Genomic DNA, 23,532 nt, shown 5'->3' with positions numbered 1-23,532 from the left:
ACATAACTTGGTAAAAATCACACTTCAGTATGTAACACAATTTCATCGTATAGATAGCGTCTCTAGACTTTCAATGCCAAACCACTGTCACTAATTCCAAATCACGCTTCGGATAATTCTTCTTGTACTTGCCAAGAAGCATATGAGATAACTTTTCCTCATAGCATTAGCACACATCAAAACCCTTATATGAGCCACATCACTGTAAATTATAGAACCCTCTTCTCCTAGAGGAATTGTCAGTACTAGTGCAGTGCTGGGTTGCTGCTTTTAATTTCTAGAAGATTTATTCGTATTCCTCTGTCCACTAATATCTTACATTCTTTCTGGTCAACTTGTTAGAGGACTTGATAACCTAACAAAGCCTTCCACGAATCGACAGTAATATCCTGCCAATCCCAAGAAACTCCTGATCTCGTGGATATTCTTCAATTTGCCTAGTTTACTACTACCTCAATCCTTGTCAAGTCCACAGAAATACTATCCCTAGATATCTTAAGCTCGAGAAGTACAACTTGTTCCAACCAGAACTCACATTTCCTGAATTTGGCATACAACCTACTTTCCTTCTACCCCTAAAGTATAACGCCCCAAAAATAATTATTACAGGAGGATGTAATAGATCCTAAAAAAAAGTAAATTAATTAATTAATTAATTAATTATATTAATTAAAATAAATAAATAAATAAATTATTATTAATTAAATATAATAATAATAATGATATTGATATTAATATTATTATTATTATTATATTAATATATATATATATATATATATATATCCAACAGGAGAGAAGCCGCAGCCCCCTCCCTTTCTGAATCTCTCTCTGGCTCACCTCCATCTCTCTTCCACTTCCTTGAATTTCTCGACTGATTCTTGCTCAATTAAAAAGCAGAAAATACCGCTGGACTCCATTCTCCGCCACCGACATTTCTACTGGAGCGGATTTGTCATAGGAGCGACGTAGGAACCATTCTTGGGGTAAGGTAATCTTTTCCTATTTTTTCAATTTCTCCTTAGATCTTCATCTAAATCGACGATCGAGTACCACTACAGGGTCTTAGTCGTGACCGTCTTCATTTTGGCTGGAGTAAATTTTCAATTTGGGTTTCCTAGGCACCATTCCAAAGCGAGAGTGAGATTTGGGGAATTAAGTAAATTAGTTATATTTGAGGGTATAATTTTTTATTTGGAATTTATGGGCCTAGGATATATTAAAATAGTATTTTATTTAGTGTTGATTTAATGGAATTAGGATTTTTGATTCAAGGTCCGGGTGAGCACCACAGGCTTCTATTTGGGATTCCTGTTGGCGTAGTTCAAGAAACCAGGTAAGGGGATAAACTAATTCAGTATTTTCATAAAATTATTCATTATTTTATTGCATTTGATTTTAGGAAAATATGTATATTGTAAGATTATGTTTAGGAAATACTGTTGTGAATAGGGATATGATTTAAATATGTGTTATCAGGAAATATGATTTTAGAATAAACTTTACGCTAGAATGTTATCCATCTTGTGTGGTATGAGTATTATTTACCATGAAAATTATGCTTATGGAATATTATGTTATTTCAGAATAAACATGTATTTCGAGTTTTCAGGAAAATTATAAGACAGTGCAGAAACTATGATTTCATGTATACTATGTAAATAGTGCAAGAAATTCATATTCAGTATATTATGATTTGCTAGTGTAGATGCCGAGATTACATGTTATGTTATACCGGCGCAAATGTCGTGATTCATGTTGGCGTAGATTCCATATTCATGTACGTTATGATCGAATTCGTGAAATATTATCATGTTAGATATTATTATGAAATATGAAACAATTATGCTCAATATACAAATCGTATTATATGATATCGGAACCTGAATGGTATGGTTTAGTTTAGTTTTCAGGAGTACGGTACCGTATCTATATGTTAAGAATTATGATAGTGCTACCACACGACCAGTAGTGTGGGAGATGGCAGTCGATGTGGTTTCAATGTAGAGTTGTGATGTCCCCCTAGCAGTCTGAGACCAGGTTGGGCAAGCCCATCGTACTTACAGACTCAGGTTTTGATCTAACGTGGTTGGCCAGCCATTGCTAGGTGCCGCTTTCAGGCCGCACAACCTAGTCATGTGGGGGTAAGACATGACATCAGCTAGCTATCCATCTTGGGTGTTATTTCAGTATAATACAGTTATATAAGATGTTTTCCATGTACAGTATCCAGTATGTTATATTATGAATTGACAAATCATGTTTTACTCAGTTTAGTACAGTCAGACTTTTCCAGTTATGTTTTATGTATTATTTATATGTACAACATGAAAATACTCATGTTGTCACACACTAATACTAGTTTATTTCCCTTACTGAGAGGTGTCTCACCCCAGCATTAAAACATTTCAGGAAATTCGGGTAAAGGAACAGATAGAGCTCCGCGACGGTAGAGTTGGACTGTGCTACCCTGTCAGAAGGGTGAGTTGTTGTGTTAGGGTCAGATTTACTTTGGGAATTGGCCCTAGGATACTTTTTAGTATTTTGGTGGATGATTGTATATATACAATTAGTGGATTTAATAGAACTCTGGTATTGTGATTTATTGGATGGTTGTATGTAAATTACGTTCCTGCTGCTTAGGTGTCAAAAGTTGTTTGGCAGGTATGTCCCCGATACCCACGGGTCTAGGTGGACTTTGTTTATATCAGTATAACAAGGACACAGGGTAATTAAGAATGGTGTAACGACCTCAAAATTTATATATATGAACTACTCTAATGCACCTGCTATGAAATCTCGGGCCTTAAAAGGGCACTGGGGTATTTCTGTGTACAATAATCATACCTACACAGCGAAAACATAAATCATACAACCATATATACCATACAATACCAGAACTCAGTATTTCCAGATCATAGTTATATAATACATCTTTCTCTCGTACTATCTACCCCAAAATACATATTCTGTACAAACTTACCCTATAAACAGAGTAAAAAAATAGTCAAGTTATCTGCGAGCCTTATCTGCTCGCATAGTTGGCTCACTTGAAAAATATTAAAGTAATGGGATGGGTCAACGTTTAGTAAGTGGAAATACGCTATTACTAGTGTGTGGCGACTAAGATACATATTATTTTAATAACATCTGAACTGCATAACATGATAAATCTGTCAAACATATCTTATGTTTACCGCAGTTTAAAATATAACTGTATCATCTGTATTTTCTACTTTTTATACTGCTTATATCATACTATACTCTTCAAAAATTGTAAAATTGTATACATATACATAACTGTGCTTTATCCCTGGAACTTTGTATGTTATGATTTGATTCCTAATGATAGGGTTGTGCGACTCGTAGAGGGGACTTAACATTGGTTGGCCATTCAGGTAAGTCACTATACTCTACACTACCTCAGTCCGGCCAAACTGCATCCACTCCTAGGGGCAGAACTGGACTGCTGGCTTGTCAAACGGCCCCCTCAACCTAGTGAACCGAGGAGTTACATTCACTCCGAGCACAGTTTGACGGTACCTACACACTATCTGAGATATGTGGTTGCACTCTATCTATATTAGCAACGGTACCATGCTCTATAAACTGTATCTGTCTATAATATTTTCACAGGGATCTGATATCATATATATAATACTATAATCTTTCTACTGTTTCCATCATGTTTCCAAAATAACTATAACACTATAATTTTGTACTGTAAATACTATAATATCTGAGTCACATAACTGTAACATCTTGATGCTATAACTGTATAATCTGTATGTATAAATTGTCTGTATAATCTGAGTGTTATGGCATTAGGAAAATATGGTATTCTGTAAATATTGTAATATACTGAACTGAATAAAAATCTGTTTATATTTGTGTGGTAAATGTCTGTGAATATTTGTTTATATACTGCATAACATGATATGCTGAAAACTGTATAAATTCTATATCATGTAAATATCTACTCAAACCACACATTCATTACCAAAAATTCTCATTTTGGTAAAAAAAAAAAACTAAATAATAAATTGGCATACATAGATATACATAAAATCTCTGATAATACAATTAAAAACTCCTAGCATAGCATATTTCCCTTACCTGATTTCTGCAAAAGGCCCCCTACTGTGCCTGATCTTGCTCCCGCAAGGTTCCCCACTCAACACCCTGAAAACAACATCTCTCAGAATAAAATATCCTTATTTTCCTACGTACAACATTTTATATAACTATAGGAAAGGAAAATTCTGAATAAAATGCCTTACCCTGAAATTGGGATGGAATTCGAACCACTCCCACCAACGATCCGCTCCGGCAGATTTGTAAACAGCTTTCCAAGGAGCGTCGTGGTGGTCTCCGATCGTTGATTCGGCTAGAAATGGAGTCGGGATCGAAGAGAGAAGGAGTGGGAGACGTTTAGAGAGAGAGAGAGAGAGAGGGAGGGTTTGCGCCAATTTTTTGATGAAAAATTCGGGTTTTAGCTATTTATAGCCCCGGGTTCGTCAACAAGACACGTCATCTCATCGATAAGTCTCTAAAGAAGTTCATCAAACCTTCACCCCTCGTCGATGAATTTCAGACTGTTCCAAACCCCCCTTTCGGCATCTTCTCGTCGACGAGACGTGTTCTCATTGACGAGACCCTCATGTACCCTCATCGACGAATCCCCTATGTTCATCGATGAGGCTATGTTTATTTTTCTTAGGTTATTACAAATGGTGTTATGTTTTTATGTAAAAATAATAATATGGTAAATAGGCAGGTCGTTACATAAAGTACCATCCTCAAATGCTTTTCATGCTTCTCAGAACTCTTTGGATACACTAGATTATCTTCAATAGACATTACCACAACAAAACAATCCAAATATTCATGGAATGCTATGTTCACGAGGTCCATGGATGTAGCGAGCATTAGTCAATTTAAAGGGCATAATCAAAAATCAAAATGGCCATACCGAGTTCAAAACGCAGTCTTCGGAACATCCTCTGCTTTGACCCTCACCTCATGGTACCTGGATCGAAGATTAATCTTAAATAAAATTTGTGTTCCCTAAAGTTTTTCAAATAGATCATCTATATGAGGATGTGGGTATTATTTTATTTATTTTTTGATAGTCAATGCACATCCTCATCGACTCATCCTTCTTTTTAACAAACAACATCGGTGCTGTAATAACCCGAACCATGGAAATAAATAAATAAATAAGAGAAAGGAAAAGAAAAGAGGGAAATTGGTTTGGCACAAGACCAAACTGTCGACAGTTACAGCTACAGAGAGCAGTTTAAGTGCCAAACCATCGACAGTTTTGTAAAGCACAGAAAAACCATCGATGGTTTTCCTGTGGGCTGAGCTACTTAAGGGCTAAGTAACATAATTTTTCTTCATAACTGTCATTTGCTTTCTCTCTCTCTCTCTCTCTCTCTCTCTCTCTCTCTCTCTCTCTCTTAAGCCTCCCAGATCACCTTCGGGTACTCCTCGATCCTCTCTCCCTCCTCCCGACACATAGGTCGTCAATCTTTGGCAAATTTGAGCGGCTAGGTTTCATGGTTTTAGGTTTTACAATATATGTTTACAGAAACGGTATATATGATTTTCTAAATGAATTGGGTATATGAAAATGATTGTTTTGACTTTCATACGTTTTTGGGGAAAACTAAAGTGAATGGGTTGAACATCTCCTATTTTTAGTCAAGTATATAGTTATAGTTAAATTAAACCCTAGAGATGCTCACACCTCTATTTTCAGCAACTTATATGTTTCCCAAACAGTTATGTATATTTATGAGTTATCAGATGAAAATTGTGTGGCATGAGAATGGTTTAAAATGACATAAATGAACAGAATGTTTATACAATTATGATACAATATGATATGACAGTTATATACCGAGATGTGATATGATGGCTATATGCCGAGATGTGATATGACGACTATAAGCTGAGATTTTGATATGATGGCTAGATGCCAAGTTTTAATATGTCGGTCTTATACTAAGACAGTATATGATAGATATTTTACAAAATTATGAACAACTTATGTTTTATATAGTTTATGAAAATGAATTATGATTCCGTTTTATTATGTAAATTGTCATATATGATTTAAGAATCCTGAGGATATTAGATGTTATTGTTAGAATTGGTGTATTTCCAAGAGGGGGGGTGAATTGGAATTTTAAACTTTTCTCCTAAGTTGAACTAGATGTTAACTAAATAGTACAACCTAGGGTCTTTTTATGCAGTTCCAAATACGCTAGTAAATATAATATATGGAAATTTAAATTAAGCGCATCATTCACATAATAACATACACGTGCGATAAATATAAAGTACGAAAATATAAACAAACACACGATATGTTGTCGGGGTTCGGCCAACTGTGCCTATTTCCCTGCCTCTAGCTCGCAAGTCCGATGATTCCACTAATAGCTCACTTAAGGGTGGAGTGGCACTGATTACAACCAGGTCAATTAGCATAGGGTTGACCTCAACCTTAACCAGGTCAATTAGCGGGGCTGACCTCAACCTACACGCCTTAACAAGATGGCGCACCTAGCTTTCCTAACCGGGTCTAAGCCAATTCGAGACTATTCCAGGGCTAGTCTCCCTCTTTAGGCTTGTGCCTGGAAATACAACAGATGTGTATTACAATCAAATGATATAATGATTATGCTTTCATATAAAGCAGATGTGTACCCAGTTACGTTCAATCACAAACACCACAAGATGATTTAATATGTAAGCTCAGTGTGGTCTAGTATTTCAACTCTCAGATATATAAATTTACTATCAGTGTAATGAGTGCGTGAGAGTATCAACCAGTATGATCTTTGTATCACAATATGTGCTCAATCTAACAGCTCACACAAAGATACTAGCCAGACAATATATATGTATATTTCAATCAGCAGATTTTCTCAGTTGTATAATGCTCAAGTAATATATATGTTTTGTTTGCAAAAAGAGTTTAATATTTGTATTCAATGGATGATGTAAATCAATGAATATTGCAACAAAGATTTTTGTCACACAAACAAATATCTCTTCAAAGATTTATCAAGATGAAACATACTAGATATTTGAAAGTGATTTAGAAAGAATTTTTACAACCAAAATCAAATATAAACTTCTCAAGATATTGCAATGACGATGCAATACTTAGAAGCTCCAACGAAGTCTTCTTAGGAAAGACTTATTGATAAAGTCACCTAAGAACACTTGAGGATGTGCTCTCAAATAAAATAAATTTCACACAAGCACAATCTTGAGAGAGCAATCCTTAAGGAACAACAACACTTAAATCACACTTACAAAAGTATTTGATAAGTAAGATCTGGTAAGAATAAGTGTTGGAGGCTCAAATATGAGTATTACGAGTTTTGGGATTTTCAGAGAATTTCTCCCTAATCAAATCTGTTAATCTTATACTAATCTTAGCAAATGATGGGCTATATATAGACATTGGAAGTATTATAGCCGTTAGGACATGTAGGGTATTATTAATATTGTTTAAGATTATTTTAACCCTGTTTAAAATTGTTTAACCACGGTAAAAATCAGGCCAACCCAAGAGGCCTAGTCGACTAGAACCATTTCGATCGACCAAAGTTCATATGGTTCGGTTGACCAGGACACTTTTGAACTGAAGACTCGATCGACCGAAAGTGCCTGTCCAACGGGCGATTTTCCATTTTACCGAGGTTCGGTTGACTAGGACATTTTGAACTGAATGGTTTGGTCAACCAAAAAGTTGGGATTTCTTCCGAGGACCCTCGGTCGACTAGGTAGTTGGTATTCATTCTTGACTCGGTCGACTAGATGGTCAATTTGTTGACCTCAGGGGGTTTCGGTCGACTAGGGATTTTGAACTACATTAGTTCAGTCGACCAGGACCTTGGTCAACTGTTGACCTAAGCTTGTTTCAGTCGACCGGGGCATAATGAACTGCCAAGGTCAGTCGACCGAAAGTGCACAATGTGTGCATTTCGGTCCTATTTTGAATTACACAAACCCTATTCAAGTGCCAAACATTCATAGGTGCAATGGTGTGTGTCCTAGGGTCATTTATGTCCAATTAAAAGACACCGAAAAAATCAGGTGGCCGTCGACCTTCGATCGACCGAAGGGTGTTCCTTAAGGACAGTTTAAGGTGATTTTCATTTTGAGCTTACGTATTAAACCATGCAGGTGATGCATGCAATTATTACAATCAAAGCCCTATTTACTATTACAAACCTTTCCTACTTAAATATTATAGACTCGAAAATAAATTACAACAAATAAATTATATCTAGGGTCTTCAGGGTTTTCGTTTTCCTCCGAGTCTCCGAGTGCCATCATAGGATACTACCAAGATAAACTTGCACATCAACTCGGCAATCATTAAATACCTGAGTATTTGTCATAATCAAAATAGGGTATGACCCATAGGGTCAACAGTTATGTTATGAGCACGATACCGTAACTATGTGTTGGCAGTGAGTGCAATCACACGGGGATGGAAGTGTGATGTGGGATAGTTGATTTGTGGCCTAGATACAGTACTACTCCTGATGTAGTTCCGGGTGACCCTCCTGATGCAGTTTCGAGTGTAGGGTAGGAACAATCGTACTTACTACCTTTTTCTGACTTAGCTACGGTCGACCGGCCATATGCTAAGTCCAGCCTTCGGATTGCACAACCCGTGATGGGGGGAAGCATGTCGATGGAAAAGCATAACGATGCTACTTCAACAGTACATAGTGATTTCTTTTATGCATATATGGGCAAATTAACTATTAATGGGCTACATTGAGCCGATAGTATTTTCAGTATTACATATTAGAAACAGTTTTAAAATGTCATTTCAGATACAGTTAAATAATGGAAGTTTTATACTCACAATAAAACTCATGTTAGTCACACATTGATGATAGTTTAATCTGCCTTACTGAGAAGTGTCTCACCCCATTATCCATCTTATTTTTTAGGTCCTACGGGGAACTGTGCCTAGCTTACCTTGGGGCTGGGACTAAACGGTTGATAGTAGTAGTTAGAGATGGTGAGACACCAACTATTATGTTTTGATATTTTGGGGTTGTAATATATTGACAGGAAATTTATATGTATATTTGGGGATAGTTTGACCTCTGATAATATGATTGAGATATTTTCTTCTGCTGTATAGTTTTACTTTCAGTCATGACAGGACCACCCGGTTTTCCCTCATTAGGGTGGGTGGAGGTATTATGGTATCAGAGTTTATTTTATTCACAAATAACACCCCAAGCCCACTTTCGAGTTTTGGGGTGTTACAGGTGCGCCCCACGGTGATACACTCAGTCTAATAAATTCCTTGTCCAACAACTCCTGTAATTGTTCTTTTAATTTTTTCAACTTTGTTGGAGCCATTCTGTACGAAGCCTTAGAAATTGGTGTCGTTCCTAGAGATAGGTCAATAGCAAACTCCACCTCACGTTCGGGAGGTAACCCCAAAAAATCCTCTGAAACACATCGGGAAATTCCCGTACTATCGGAATATCCTCTAGTTTTAATTCTCCCTCTGGTGCTTCCTTCACACAAGTTAGGTACCCCTGACATCCATCCAAGAGTAGCCTTTTTAATCTGAATGACTGATAGGATTAGTGGCAAAGCGCGCACGTACGATCCCACAAATCCGCACTCCTACTCCACGAAAGGTCTAAATACTACTTCCTTCTTATAACAATCAATACTGGCATTGCTAGATGCTAGCCAGTCCATTCCCAAAATTACGTCAAAATCATGCATGTCAAAAACCACTAGGTTAACCGACAATATTCTTCCCTGAATACTAATTGGATAATCTGTAAGAATCCTTCTACACACTACCATGGTCCTCGTCATATGGCCACTGATAAATCAACATTCAATGACTGAGTTTCCCTCTCACGTAATTTGATAAACTCCCTAGCTATGAGTGAATGTGTCGCCCCTGAATCATAAAAAACAACAACTTTATTTGACAGAAATGAAATGTTACTTGTCACCACGCCCTTTGCCTTTTCTGCTTCTCCCAGTGTTAGAGAATAGACTCGTGCCGGGGCGGTGTTCCTCTACTGGCTTCCTCAGGATGTCTGACCATCTCATCGAAACTAGCTAAAGGGGGTGGCATTGATTGGTCGTGCACGACAGTCTCGTGCAATGTGGCCTGGGCGACCACACCAAAAAGAAACATTTGTCCTAGCCCGACATTCCCCTGCATGTTTCTTATTGCATTTGGGACAAGGAGGGCGTGACGAACTACTCTGCCCAACTCGATTTCCCACCACTTGTAGTGACCTAGATAAATTATAGTATTTAAATAACAAAAATGGAGAGAAAGTAAATTAAAACGGGAGTGACAGCAAGCCTTGTTGACGAAAACTTTGCGTTGGTCGACGACGTGACATATTGGGCTCGTTGACGAGGGTGTGCTTCGTCGACGATAAAATACTAAGAGACTATTTTTCCAACTCTGAAATTCATCAACGAGAAATAAATGTTCATCGACGAACTTCCTTCATGACCTCGTCGACGAGGTGACGTGGCTCATCGGCAAAGGCCAGTGTATAAATAGCCCTAAATGCGATTTTTCAGCAGATTTTTCGCGCAGGAAGCCTTCTCTCTCTCTCTCTCTCTCTCTCTCTCTCTCTCTCTCTCTCTCCTTTCAGTTTCGACCCCTTCTCTCTTAATTTCTGGGTCTGTTCTTCACCGGATCGACGATCCGAAGCCGCTATGACACTCCTGGGGAAGTTTTCTACAAATCTGATGGAGTGGATCGTCAGCGGGGTTAGTTTAGATTTCATCCCAAATTTAGGGTAAGACTTTTATTCAGTATTTGACCTTCCCTACAGTTGTAGAAAACGTAGTACACGTAGAAATACTGAATTTTTGTTCTGGTGAAAATCATTTTTAAGGTGTTGAACGAGGAACCCTGTGGGTGTAGGACAAATTATCTTAGGGGCTTTTAGGGAATCAGGTAAGGGGATAAACTAAACTAGTTGTTTTATGAAAATATATGTATAATCTTATAACATTTAATTTCAGGAAAATATATGTATATATATATATATATATATGCATTATGTTGGGAAATAATGCTGTAAATGATGATATATTCTAAATATACGTAATACCCATTCTGTGTGGCATGAGTATAATTTATAATGCATTACTGTTTTATGGGAAAATGCTGAATGATACAAAGTCTTAATATGGAAAACTGGCATACGGGCCGAGAGTTTTAACATGATATATAGGTGTACGGGCCATGAGTTTTATATGATATACTGGCGTACGGGCTGAGGATGTACTTATATGATATGCCGGCGTACGGGCCGAGCTTGTTACATGATATGTGATACATAGTACGGGCCGTGATTGATAAAATATGAAATGCCATTGTACGGGCCGATGATTTTCATGTTATATATGAAATGTGATATGATGATATCGAACTGACAATTATTATTATGGAATAGCAATGTATCATAATTTGAAATATGCTATATGTTATCAGAACCTGGTTGGCTTGATTTAGGCTTACACTTGCACGATACCGTAGTTATGTGTTCATGATCATCATGATATTGAGTTATCGTTGTCGTACGGGGTAGCGTGAGGATGGATAGTCGATGTGGTTTATTGAAGTGTTGGCCCCCCTAGTGTACGAACCAGGTTTGGCAGACCCATCATACTAACAGACATTTACTTTCACTTGACAGTGGTTGGCTAGCCATTATCAAATCCCGCCTTCGAGCCACACAACCCAGTCATGTGGGGGTAAGACATGACACCAGCTAGCTAACCATCCAGGGTTGTTTTCTTATATTATTATTATACGAGATGAATTATGCTTATGGAAACCCATTATGTTCTATCATGCTATGACTATACATGTTTTTCCCAGAAGTGATATTGACAGTTTTATTAAATACGCTTATGTATGCTTTTATGTATAACATGGAAATACTCATGTTGCCACACACTGGTATTAGTTTATTTCCCTTACTGAGAGGTGTCTTACCTCAAATTATATGAATATTTCAGGAGCCCCAGATAGGAGAGTGCATAAGGCTCCGCAAAGATAGTTACAACTGATCTACCCTTTCTGAAGGGTAAGTGTTTTGATAGGGTCAAATGGATTTTGGGCGATGACCCTAGGACTGGTTTTTGGCTATTTTGGGATGTATATGATAAATATTGTAACTCTAGTATTGTATTGAATGGTATTATAAGATATATATAATTTTATGTTTCTCGCTGCTTAGGCTTCTGTATTGTATCTCTGATGTATTCCTGGTACCTATAGGTTCAGGTTTATTATATTGATTTTATTATTAAGGAAAAAAGTTTTAAAAAAATGGTTAAATAAGCAGGTCGTTACACCACTGGTCTATGGACCACTTTGTTGTTGTTCCTCCTCGATGGATCCTGATTTGAATTGCACGTGAAAATCAGGAGGCATGAGCCTCTTCCTTTGATTTACCATCTCCGCACTCCTACACAAACTAGTCTCCAACACCGTGACTTTATCCACCAACTCTAAGAAATCCTAGACCTAGAACGCCACTACCTGCTCATAGATCCCCTATCTCAGACCGTTCTCGAACCTCCATGCTTTCTTTGGTTCATTTGGGACCATGTATGGGGTGAAGCAAGACAACTCAACGAACTTGGCTGCTTACTGATGTACGGTTAAGTGTCCTTCGGCCAGATTCATGAATTTCTCTGCCTTTGCATCCCTAGTGGAGGCGTGGAAGTATCTGTCGAAGAAGATCTCTTTAAAATGGCTGCAGGGCAAAGCTACAGGTCCTGGCCTATAACGACCCAAAAAGTTTTAAACTATTTGAAATAATAAAAAGGATAAAAGGGAAGGAAGAATAAATTTGTAAAGGTGACAGGGAGTAATCGTCGACGAACCAACTGGTCTCGTCGATGAGTGTTCTATCTTGGCTCGTTGATAAAGGCACATGTCTCGTTGACGAAGAATTACCAAGATGGGTTTTTACATTACTGAAATTCGTCAACGAGTTTTCTGTTTCGTCGTCGAACTATGTACTAGGACTCGTTGACGAGTCCACGTGTCTTGTTGACGAACCCCTATTTATAAATAGCAAATTGTTTCATTTCAGCGCGAAATCTGTTGCATGTATCCTCTCTCTCACTAGAACTTTGGCCCTACTACCTTCTCTCTTCGATTCTGGGCCAAATTTAGCTCGGTTTGACAATCGAAAGCTACCTTGAGACTTCTGGGAAGATTCTTTACAATATAGGTGAAATAAATCTTCGATTTGAGAAGTTTGGGAAACATCCCAAAACCAGGGTAAGTGAAATAATTTAAGGTATTATTATTATTTTGAGGTATTTGGAGCCCAAGAAGTATTATAAGGGTGTTTTACTAAGATTTGAGGAATTTGGAATTTTTGGATTGCAGGGTCTCGTTTTGTTGATTTTAGGCCGAATCTCGAGGAGCAAGTAAGGGGAAATATTTTATGATAGCTTTTTAATAATTTTAAATGACTAATTTCGGGTATAAATTTCTACATATCCAGCTATAATTTTTCTAAACCATACTAATATTGAAAATGTTGCTTTTAGATAGATAAATTATATTGGGAAAAATCGTGTGGTTGAAACCATTTTTGATAATTAGATGATTGTGAGTAATGTGGAATGATAAATCATTGAGACTGCGAATATTGTTTAACTATGAAATCTGCCTGGTTGAATATACGGGTTGATTGTGGTTACAGATGTTGTGTATACTGTGGATGTGTTGAATGATTGGTTGTTGTTGACTTGTGTTGTGGTTCGTGTAAATTACGATATAGCGTTGGCAGTGGTATGAGAAGGTCGTTATATTGTATCTAGTATAATCGTCATATAATGTTGGCAGTGGTATGAGAAGGTCGTTATATGGACGTTTATATTGGGAGGTAAACATTGGCAGTGGTATAAGGAGGTTGTTTATCTATTTACCATGAATGGAGTGTTTGCTTCGTAACCTATGTGGTTTGATTAGTCCTGTGTGGACCAGTCCTGTGTGGACGTATATGTTGTGTGATTGGTTTGTCTTGTGTGGACCGTGTAATCTGTGTGATTGGATAGTCCTATGTGGACTAGTTCTTTGTGGACCGTATAATATGTGTGATTGGTTAGTCCTGTGTGGACCAGTCCTGTGTGAACGATTACATGATATGTGGATGTTGACCCTATGTGGGTATGATTGAAGATAGTATGATTATCTTGTGTGGATTGATTGTGATATGTGTATATGTGTTGAGTTCTGTGAAACGAATATGGTTGTGTGACGACCTGCTATTTAACTAGGGTTTTTTATTTATTTTTTATACTATAACATTTATCATGCTCTAATACCATACTGGATTAAACCTAATCATCAACCTAAGCAGCGAGAAGTGGAAATCAAATAAACATAGCCATATATAATTATATACAATACCAGAGTGCTAACATGTTTCCCAAAATATACATATATATATTTTCTGTCTCTGTAAATCTATATAAATATAGTAATAACTGAAAACGTCCCTGTGGATAACTATGTGTCATGATTTAACCCCTCATGATAGGGTTGTGCGGCCCGTAGGCAGGATCTACCTTAGCTGGCCAACCAGGAATAAATCACTATACTCCATAGTTTGATCAGCCCTCCTCAACCCATATATGATGGGGAGCCTGTCCACTCATGGGCTTTATGCGATCGACCTTTATACCACGTATTATTTGAATAGGTGATTGCACTCTATAAACTGTATATAGCTATGGTACCGTGCTCTGTAAACTGTATGGTCCAACAAGGTCTGATACTATATAATACATCTCTATATACAACTATCTATTTTACCATGATTTTGTAATAGCTGTATAAACCATGACGCTGTGATAAACTGTATCTGTATTAACTGTATTTCTGAAAAGAACTGTAAAATTGTATGTCATGGTACTATAAACTGTTTTTGTATTAACTGTATAATCATGGTATTCTGTATTTACTATAAAATATAGCCACTGTATGTTTATTCAGTAAAACATAACATGGGAAAATACTGTAAAACATATTTCTGTACTATATCTATATTCTCAAGCCACACAGTAATTTTAAAACATATTAATCATACTTGAATAAACTGTATAAATCTCCGCTGTGAATATTACTCTGGTAGAACATTTATAACTTTATACTGAAATCATACTCAAATAACCTAACATAGCATATTTCCCTTACTTGTTTTCTGCTAAAATCCCCCTTCTGTAACGAGTCCTACACCCGCAGGATTCTCCACTCAACACCCTGAAAATCAAATCCCCCAGAACAAAACATCAGTATTTCTTCGTGTATTGTACTTCTTATAACTGAGGGAAAGAGAAATACTGAATAAAATGTCTTACCTTGAGATTGGGACGAAATCCAAACCAACTCCACCAACGATCAGCTCCAGCAGACTTGCAGAGAACTTCATCAGGAGCGTCGTGGTGGCTTCATATCGTCGATCCGGTATAAAATGGGCCCGAAATCGAAGAGAGAAGGAGAGAGGGACATAGAGAGAGAGAGAGAGAGAGAGAGAGAGAGAGAGAGAGAGAGAGAGAGAGAAGAGGGTTTCTGTGCTGATTTTTCATCAAAATCCAGGTTTTCACTATTTATAGAGTCGGGTTTGTCGACGAGACACATCACCTCGTCAACGAGTCCTTCAATAATTTCTTCAACGAACTTCCTCCCTCATCGACGAATTTCATTCTGTCCCAAAAAACCATTCTCGGCATCTTCTCATCGACGAGGCGTAGCTTCGTCGACGAGGTCCCCTTATGCACTCGTCGACGAACTCCCTTTGTTCGTCGACGAGGCCTTGCGGAAAATCTTTTGGGTTATTCCATCCAAAATGCAATGTGATCGACGAACGCATAGCGTTTGTCAACGAAGCCTACTGCCTCTTTCTATTTCTATTTCTATTTCCATTTCCCTCTCTCTTTATTATTTAAATACCATTATTTTTCGGGTCGTTACAGGTTGGCTGTGTGTGACTTTAATTAATTAAGTATTTATGGTAAAGTAGATTACTCTACTTGAGGGCTTGTTGAGGAATGTGAGTACTCTGGTAATTATATGTGGATACTAGAGTAGAGGGAAGCCACTTGTATAGGCGGGTGACCTTCCCTATTCTCGGTGACTTTACTTGGATACATAACCCGAGTGCTTACAGAGAAAGGTGAGTGCCCTGATGTTAGCACTAGAGTAGAGGAAATTTACTTATATGGGCGGGTAGACTTCCCTATTCTCGGGAATTATCAGTAAAATATTTATGATTGTGGGCATGTAATTGGATGACAAAGACGTTGACCATGTTGTGATTATAAGCATGACATTTTGGGCTGCTTGTGGATTGTGATTGCATTTGGATGGATATTTTAATTATATATATTAATCACTTCAGCCACACACTATTATAAACTATTTCTTCCTTGCTGAGAGGTGTCTCACCCCATCGTTGGTTAAATCATTTCAGGTTATCCAAGTGATCGAGCTTAGATAGCTCTAGGGTTGGGTAGTTTTGTGAGTGTTTTTAGTTTTTATATTTATTATATTTCATCCAGGTTTTGTAATATGGAAAATGCAGTTGTATGATATGAGTTTGTTGATGTACAAATATAGAACTCTGGTATATTATGTTCAAGGTTATTTCATTATTTCTCGCTGCGTGAATGGTAGCAAGACGTGTGTCGGTCTCATAAGACTCTGGACCCCACGTGGCGGGTCCGGGGCATTAAATGGCCTCTGCTCCTCAACCAGCTTTACGGCTCTCCACCATAGCTTAGCCTCCCCAACTAACTTGAACGTGGCGTATTGAACCTTTTGTTCCTCTGTGCAGCGTAGAACAATCAGTAACTCCTCCATCTCCTACACCCAGTCCTCCCCAGCGATCAGGTCAACTCCTCCCACAAACGTCAGAGGATTCGTACGGGTAAACTGCTCAATGGAGCAGCCCTGGTCTGTAGGTGGGTAATCCTGACCTCTAGAGTCTCATCTCATCTCTGCCTTAACCTGTCGAGCTAAACCTCGTAGCAATGTCGAGATATCGATGTCATCATTGCTGAAAGCCCCTAAGTCATTATTCCCTCTAGCGTCCACGTTCTTATCTTGGTGATCCATTTTGAAAATAGGACAATAAATACTTTTCTTAGAACCCTACAGTCGGAACACGACCCATGTCATATATTAACTTGAACCATAAAATTCACTACACTCTTATACTAAAATACTTAGACTTCCTCCACACAATAGTAACCCTCCAAATTTCCTATCTCAGGTTTCAATCTTACTGCTCAAAAACAAAATCGTTGATGGTATGCCATAATTTTCCTGAAATCGTCGCCTCAAAAAAATCACCGAAAATCATCACGAAGTTCTTGCCTCCAAGTTGTAAAACAAAACCCAATACCCCTTTTCTATCCTTTCCTTAACTCATTCCTATACTCTGGTAGTATATTCTACTATAGTTTGCAAAACCTAGTAACCTAAGCGCTGATACCACAATTGTAGCGCCCCAAACCCAAAAATGGGGTCTAGAGTGCCACGTAGGAAAAACATACTGCTTTGATACCACAATTGTAACGCCCCAAAAACACATCCATAAAATACATAAAATCCAATATCGCATCCACATCATTCATAAACACATACCCTTAAAACTCATGTATAAAATTATCAAGGACCCAGTGGGGTCGAAAATATCACTGTCCATAATTTAATTAATAAACAACAAAAGCAAAATATTTTTTTACTATCATACCTACCAGAGTACTAACCCAACTATGACCTCTACAAGTCACAAAATAATACATATGTCCACCCCAAAATGTCCAAAAACATCTAACATAAACCATACAGTATCCTGCTCACACTCACCCTCGGCGAGATCTAAGTCTTGCCCTGCAGCTCCTAGGCTCAACTCCCTGAAGGCCCTGAAAAATTAATATATTTGTTGGGGTGAGACACTTCTCAGTAAGGCAGAATACATTATTATCAGTGTGTGGCAAATGAGTTTTATTGTATAATTATTTATATACATTTCTTATATTATCCCTAAATAAATATGACGTCGGTATATATAAATCACATCTATAAAATTCATAACACCAATATCATTGTAGTTCGTAACAAACTTACAAATATCCCAAATAATATAATGCAGTTCAAATGAATCTACTAACGTAGGTTTCACGACATATCTCAAATAATTTAATTCACGTTTCTATAACACTTTTATATGCCACAGAGGCCTTCTACTCCATTTTGTATGCCACACATGCCTTCTACTCCGATTAATATGCCACACAAGCCATTTGCTTCTATTTATATGCCACATAGGCCATCTGCTTCTATTTATATGCTACATAGATAATATAATGCAGTTCCTAATAAATCTACACATTACATGATTCATTCATAACTAACAACCGCTAAGATTGAGGCGTCGCGTACCGCCATCCCCCAATCCAGCCATTCATATCGGGCACTTGCTGAGAGGCATCTTGTTCTGCCGTCTCTGACATTAGCAAGCCCTTGGACTAAAGTCCCAAGGATTGGGGCGTTTTGCCTCGCCGTCCCCCTTTGCCTTTCCTTACCTTTATCGAGGCATTTCGTGTCATCATTCCCCGTTTCCTTTTCTTTTACCATAATTACTAAAACAAACATCAATATTTTCATTATTTCCAATCAAGCATATGTCCGTATCAATTATCATTTACATAACTCGGTTTCAACCGTCACTACCTTAACTTGGTATAAAAGTCACATTTTTGTACTTGCTTACATCATAGTATAAATTCACAATTCTGTACATATTCATAACTCAGTATAACTCACATCTCACAAATCAATGCAAAGTCTATCATACCATGAAATGGAATTAAACTGTCATTTTCACATATTCTTATCAAACCTGTCATTTCATATCGTAACAGTTCAACAAATCCATTTAAAAACCTATTATTAATTTATCCTATGCCACACGTTTTATTCAATACTTATAATTTCATAAAATACTTAAGAAATTTTCACAAATATATAACCAGTAAATTTAAATAAAAATGTGGGTATAATTAATTTCACCTATTCAATTTAATTCCATTATATCCCATAAACCCGATATAATCAAATCCACGCGGTTTAATTTAATCACAATAATATTTCCAAAAACTCAAATTTAATTAAATTATTGCAACTTTATTTAATCCCAACAATATTTCCAAAATCATATACTCAAATTTAATCAGTTAACTTTTTTAAAAATAAAAACCTAACATAATTCGTTCCCCTTACCTCATCCCAAGAGTGATGCATACAACGCGTAAACCACGAAATCTTCCAGATTAAAATGTTGGTGACTAAAATTAAAAATTAGGAATATTTTTCGTTTGCTGAGAAATTAAGGAGAGAGGGAGAGAGAGACATTGATGGAGAGAGAGAGAGAGAGTATTTGGCGCAGGAAGGTTTCCTGGACAAATCAGGATGTTTTCTGATCTCATCAAACTAATCTATATAATATATTATTATATTACAATATTATAATATTATATTAATATATTATATTATTTAATTAATAATTATAATTAATTAATTATTATTTTAATTATATATAAATATATTTTAGCATCACTACAATTTCTCTGCAAAAGGCAAATGAAGAAATATGTAACGAGAACCTGTTTCTTTGAGTAATAAGTTTTTTCTTTTAACTTTTGTGGTGACATTTGGTTTTTTTATGTCGCCACTATCAAAATTTATTCTTGTGAATTAAATAATTAGGCATAGTTTTTCTAATTAAGGCAATTTTATCAAATTAAAATTTAAAGTAAAATAAAAAATAATTCTTAAAATTTAAAGTTCTTGAGAGCGAGTTAAAACTACATTTACTTAGCAAAAAATATACTGGGTAATTTTTTTTATTATAATATCTTTAGATAATTAAGATTCTGAAATTAATTGGTATAATTAAATTGCTTAGCACTTAAAGATCAAAAATTTCATACTCATTTAAGGATAATCCTATAACTAATTTCCATTTTTACAGGAATAAATATCGAACAAACCATCAATTTTTCAAAATTTTAAAAGCATTACCAAATAAATAACTTTTTCAATTTTTTATTTTATATTTATTTGTATTTTTCTATTCATAAATTTTGGCAATGGTATTAAATGATCCTTAATTTTTCTCAAGGTGTATTTATTTAAAATATTCAAATATTAAGAAAGAAAAAAATGAAAAAAAGGTAAGTGAAGCGAGCAGAATCCATGGGTCATGGATGACGGGTCAAATGGGCCGGCCCAAATACTACGCCGGCACCGGCAGAGTCATGTTAAATGGGTCCCAGCCCAGACCTTCGAACAGCCTTATAAAATGGATCCGTTAACCGTGTCCGAAAAATCTCTCTAAATCCTTCGCTAACCTTTTACTATGTGCTCCAGCTCAACCTGCTGTTTGGCCGTCTCTCCCAACCTAAACCGCGTTTTTTCTTTTCACTACCCAGATAGATCTAACCGACCCTTCAACCTCCCCTTCCCCAACTTGATCCATCCTCCAATGTTCGCTCTGTAGGTTGATCGATCGCTGCAGCTACTTCATCGATCTCTCCCTCCGTTCAATTGTTTGATTCGACGGACCACCGAGGAAGATGATAGAGAGGTGCTTGGGAGGTCGAAGAGCGCGGCAGATCCAGAGGGGTCTCCGCCATTGCAAGGTCACCTTCCTGTGTCTCGTCATGACCGTCGTCGTCCTCCGCGGCACCATCGGCGCCGGCAAGTTCGGCACTCCCGAGCAGGATTTCATAGAGATTCGCGACCATTTCTACTCCCGCAAGCGCGCTCAGCCACAGCCCCATCGCGTTCTTGAAGAAGTCGAAACCACTTCGTCTTCGTCTTCTTCTTCTTCTTCTTCTTCTTCTTCGTCGTCGTCGGAATCTAACAACTACGCCAACTTCGATCTTGCCAAGCTGTTGGTGGATGAAGGAGAAGACGACAAGCGGGATCCGAACAAGCCGTATAGTCTGGGGCCCAAGATCTCGGACTGGGACGAGCAGAGAGCGCAATGGCTGGAGCGCAACCCTAATTTCCCCAATTTTGTTGGTCCCAATAAGCCTAGGGTTCTGCTTGTCACCGGGTCCTCGCCAAAGCCGTGTGAAAACCCTGTCGGTGATCATTACCTCCTGAAGTCGATCAAGAACAAGATCGATTACTGTCGGCTTCACGGGATTGAGGTTTTTTACAACATGGCTCTTCTGGACGCCGAAATGGCCGGGTTTTGGGCGAAGCTGCCGCTGATTCGGAAGCTTCTGCTGTCCCACCCTGAAATCGAGTTTCTGTGGTGGATGGATAGTGATGCCATGTTCACCGACATGGCGTTTGAGGTCCCATGGGAGAGGTACAAAGATCACAACTTTGTGATGCACGGTTGGAATGAGATGGTGTATGATCAGAAGAACTGGATTGGGTTGAACACAGGTAGTTTTTTGCTAAGGAATTGTCAGTGGTCGCTTGACATTCTCGACGCTTGGGCTCCCATGGGACCGAAAGGGACAATTAGGACTGAAGCTGGGAAGATCTTGACCAGAGAGCTCAAGGACAGACCCGTGTTCGAAGCTGATGATCAGTCTGCAATGGTGTATCTCTTGATGAAGGGGAGGGAGAAGTGGGGCGATAAGGTGTATCTGGAGAGTGCGTATTACTTGCACGGATATTGGGGAATTTTGGTGGACAGGTATGAGGAAATGATTGAGAACTACCATCCTGGTTTGGGCGACCATCGATGGCCATTGGTGACGCATTTTGTGGGTTGCAAGCCCTGTGGGAAGTTTGGGGATTACCCAGTTGAGAGATGTTTGAAGCAGATGGATCGAGCTTTCAATTTTGGGGACAATCAGATTCTTCAGATGTATGGTTTTACGCACAAATCATTGGCCAGTCGAAGGGTCAAGAGAACGCGAAATGAGACGGACAACCCGCTCGAAGTTAAAGATGAACTTGGATTGCTCCATCCTGCCTTCAAAGCTGTCAAGGTATCCCTTTCGCAATGAAAAACAGGGAACCGAAAAACAAAAAACTGGACTCCCCTGAGTGATCGCTTCCTTGTATGTTGTCATAAGATAATGCACTCGGCTGTTGTGTATGCTGTTGCTACGAATGTCTTGTTCTAGGCCTGGACATAGTATTCTTTTGTTTCTTGTTGGCATTTAAATTATAAATTTGTAATGCTTTCGGAAGGAAAAAAATGTTCCATTTTCTGTTTGCAGTCTTCTTTCAATTTTGTAGCTTGCAGATTTATATATATGTTTCATGTATGAACAAATTGCATATTTTTACTGCCATGTGCTTCAGTTATGGTTCATCGGCCCGGAGTTTCATATTCACATGGATTAGGCCATTCGAAGTCTTAACAAGTGTGAAGTTTCGTGTGGATGTGTATACTTGTAGCCAAGGAGGCGCGATACTGAATTGTGCATTTGTTGTATATTCTCATTTTCCTTCTCTTCTTATTTAGATTTACTCGTGTGCATAACTAGGAATCCACAATATTTGTAACGGAGAGTAGTATGCTTGTATTATTACTTTGGGTTCGCAGGGTAACTGGTCAGACCTTTGATGAATGCTGGTGGGCCGGCGATGATTGTGGATTCGGTTTTGCAATTTGCCACCAACCCTTTTGATCTTGTGGTTTTTCAAAGGTAAGCCCTACCCTGCATCTGTCTGTGTTTGAGGAACTCTGTCTATCCCGAAAGGGTTGAACATTTTTCGCCAAATTCCTGCGCCTGTGATTGATGGAAAATGACCTTGGTAGCTAATTGACAGCCCGACAACATCACATTCGACAGCTCACACATTTCTGGATCCGAATTCCCTTCTTCAGTGTGAAATTACAATATTGAAGCTATCAAGGTATCCACATCTATAGATAAAAATGCCATTTTAAAGATCTATTTGTCAAGCTTTGCATTTTACTGAAATTTACTTTTCTTCAAAATTACAAAATATAGAATACATGGTTGTATTTATACAACACAAGAAACAAGAAAAGAAAAACTAACAACTTAACTATTTATGATAACTAATTAAAAAATTAACTAACTCAGCTTCTCTTCTTCTGACTTAGCCTTAGATTTTAGTTCTAGTTGTTCAATCCATGAAGCAATATTCTAACACCCCCCCTCAAGATGAACATGTATATTCTGAATGTTCATCTTGCGAAGACTATGATGAAATGGAAGAGAACTAAGAGGCTTAGTGAAAATATCTGCTAATTGCAATCGTGAAGGAACATGGAACAACTTTATAATATTTTGTTGTAGTTTTTCTCTAATAAGATGACAGTCGATTTGTATATGCTTGGTTCTTTCATGTTGAACTGGGTTGGTAGCAATAGACAATGCTGATTTACTGTCAGTGTAAAGCAAAACTGGTTGCTGATGAGGAAATTGAAATCCTGTAGTGCATAAAGAAGC

General features: G+C 37.7%; 1 protein-coding gene across 1 annotated transcript; it reads left to right on the top strand.

Moving 5' to 3' along the window:
* Positions 1-20,434: 20,434 nt before the first annotated feature.
* LOC131154865 (xyloglucan 6-xylosyltransferase 2) lies at positions 20,435-22,325 on the top strand. Its single transcript, XM_058107658.1, has one exon. The coding sequence runs from the start codon at positions 20,713-20,715 to the stop codon at positions 22,108-22,110; it is 1,398 nt and encodes a 465-aa protein (XP_057963641.1). The 5' UTR covers positions 20,435-20,712; the 3' UTR covers positions 22,111-22,325.
* The last annotated feature ends 1,207 nt before the right edge of the window (positions 22,326-23,532 follow it).

The sequence above is a fragment of the Malania oleifera genome, chromosome 5 (genome assembly GCF_029873635.1).
Source record: "Malania oleifera isolate guangnan ecotype guangnan chromosome 5, ASM2987363v1, whole genome shotgun sequence".
NCBI lineage: Eukaryota > Viridiplantae > Streptophyta > Magnoliopsida > Santalales > Ximeniaceae > Malania > Malania oleifera.
This window is presented reverse-complemented; position numbering and strand designations above follow the sequence as displayed.

Bases quoted from the DNA above. Each gene is read 5' to 3' on its own strand.
- LOC131154865 (XM_058107658.1), top strand. From the start codon at position 20,713: ATGATAGAGAGGTGCTTGGGAGGTCGAAGAGCGCGGCAGATCCAGAGG.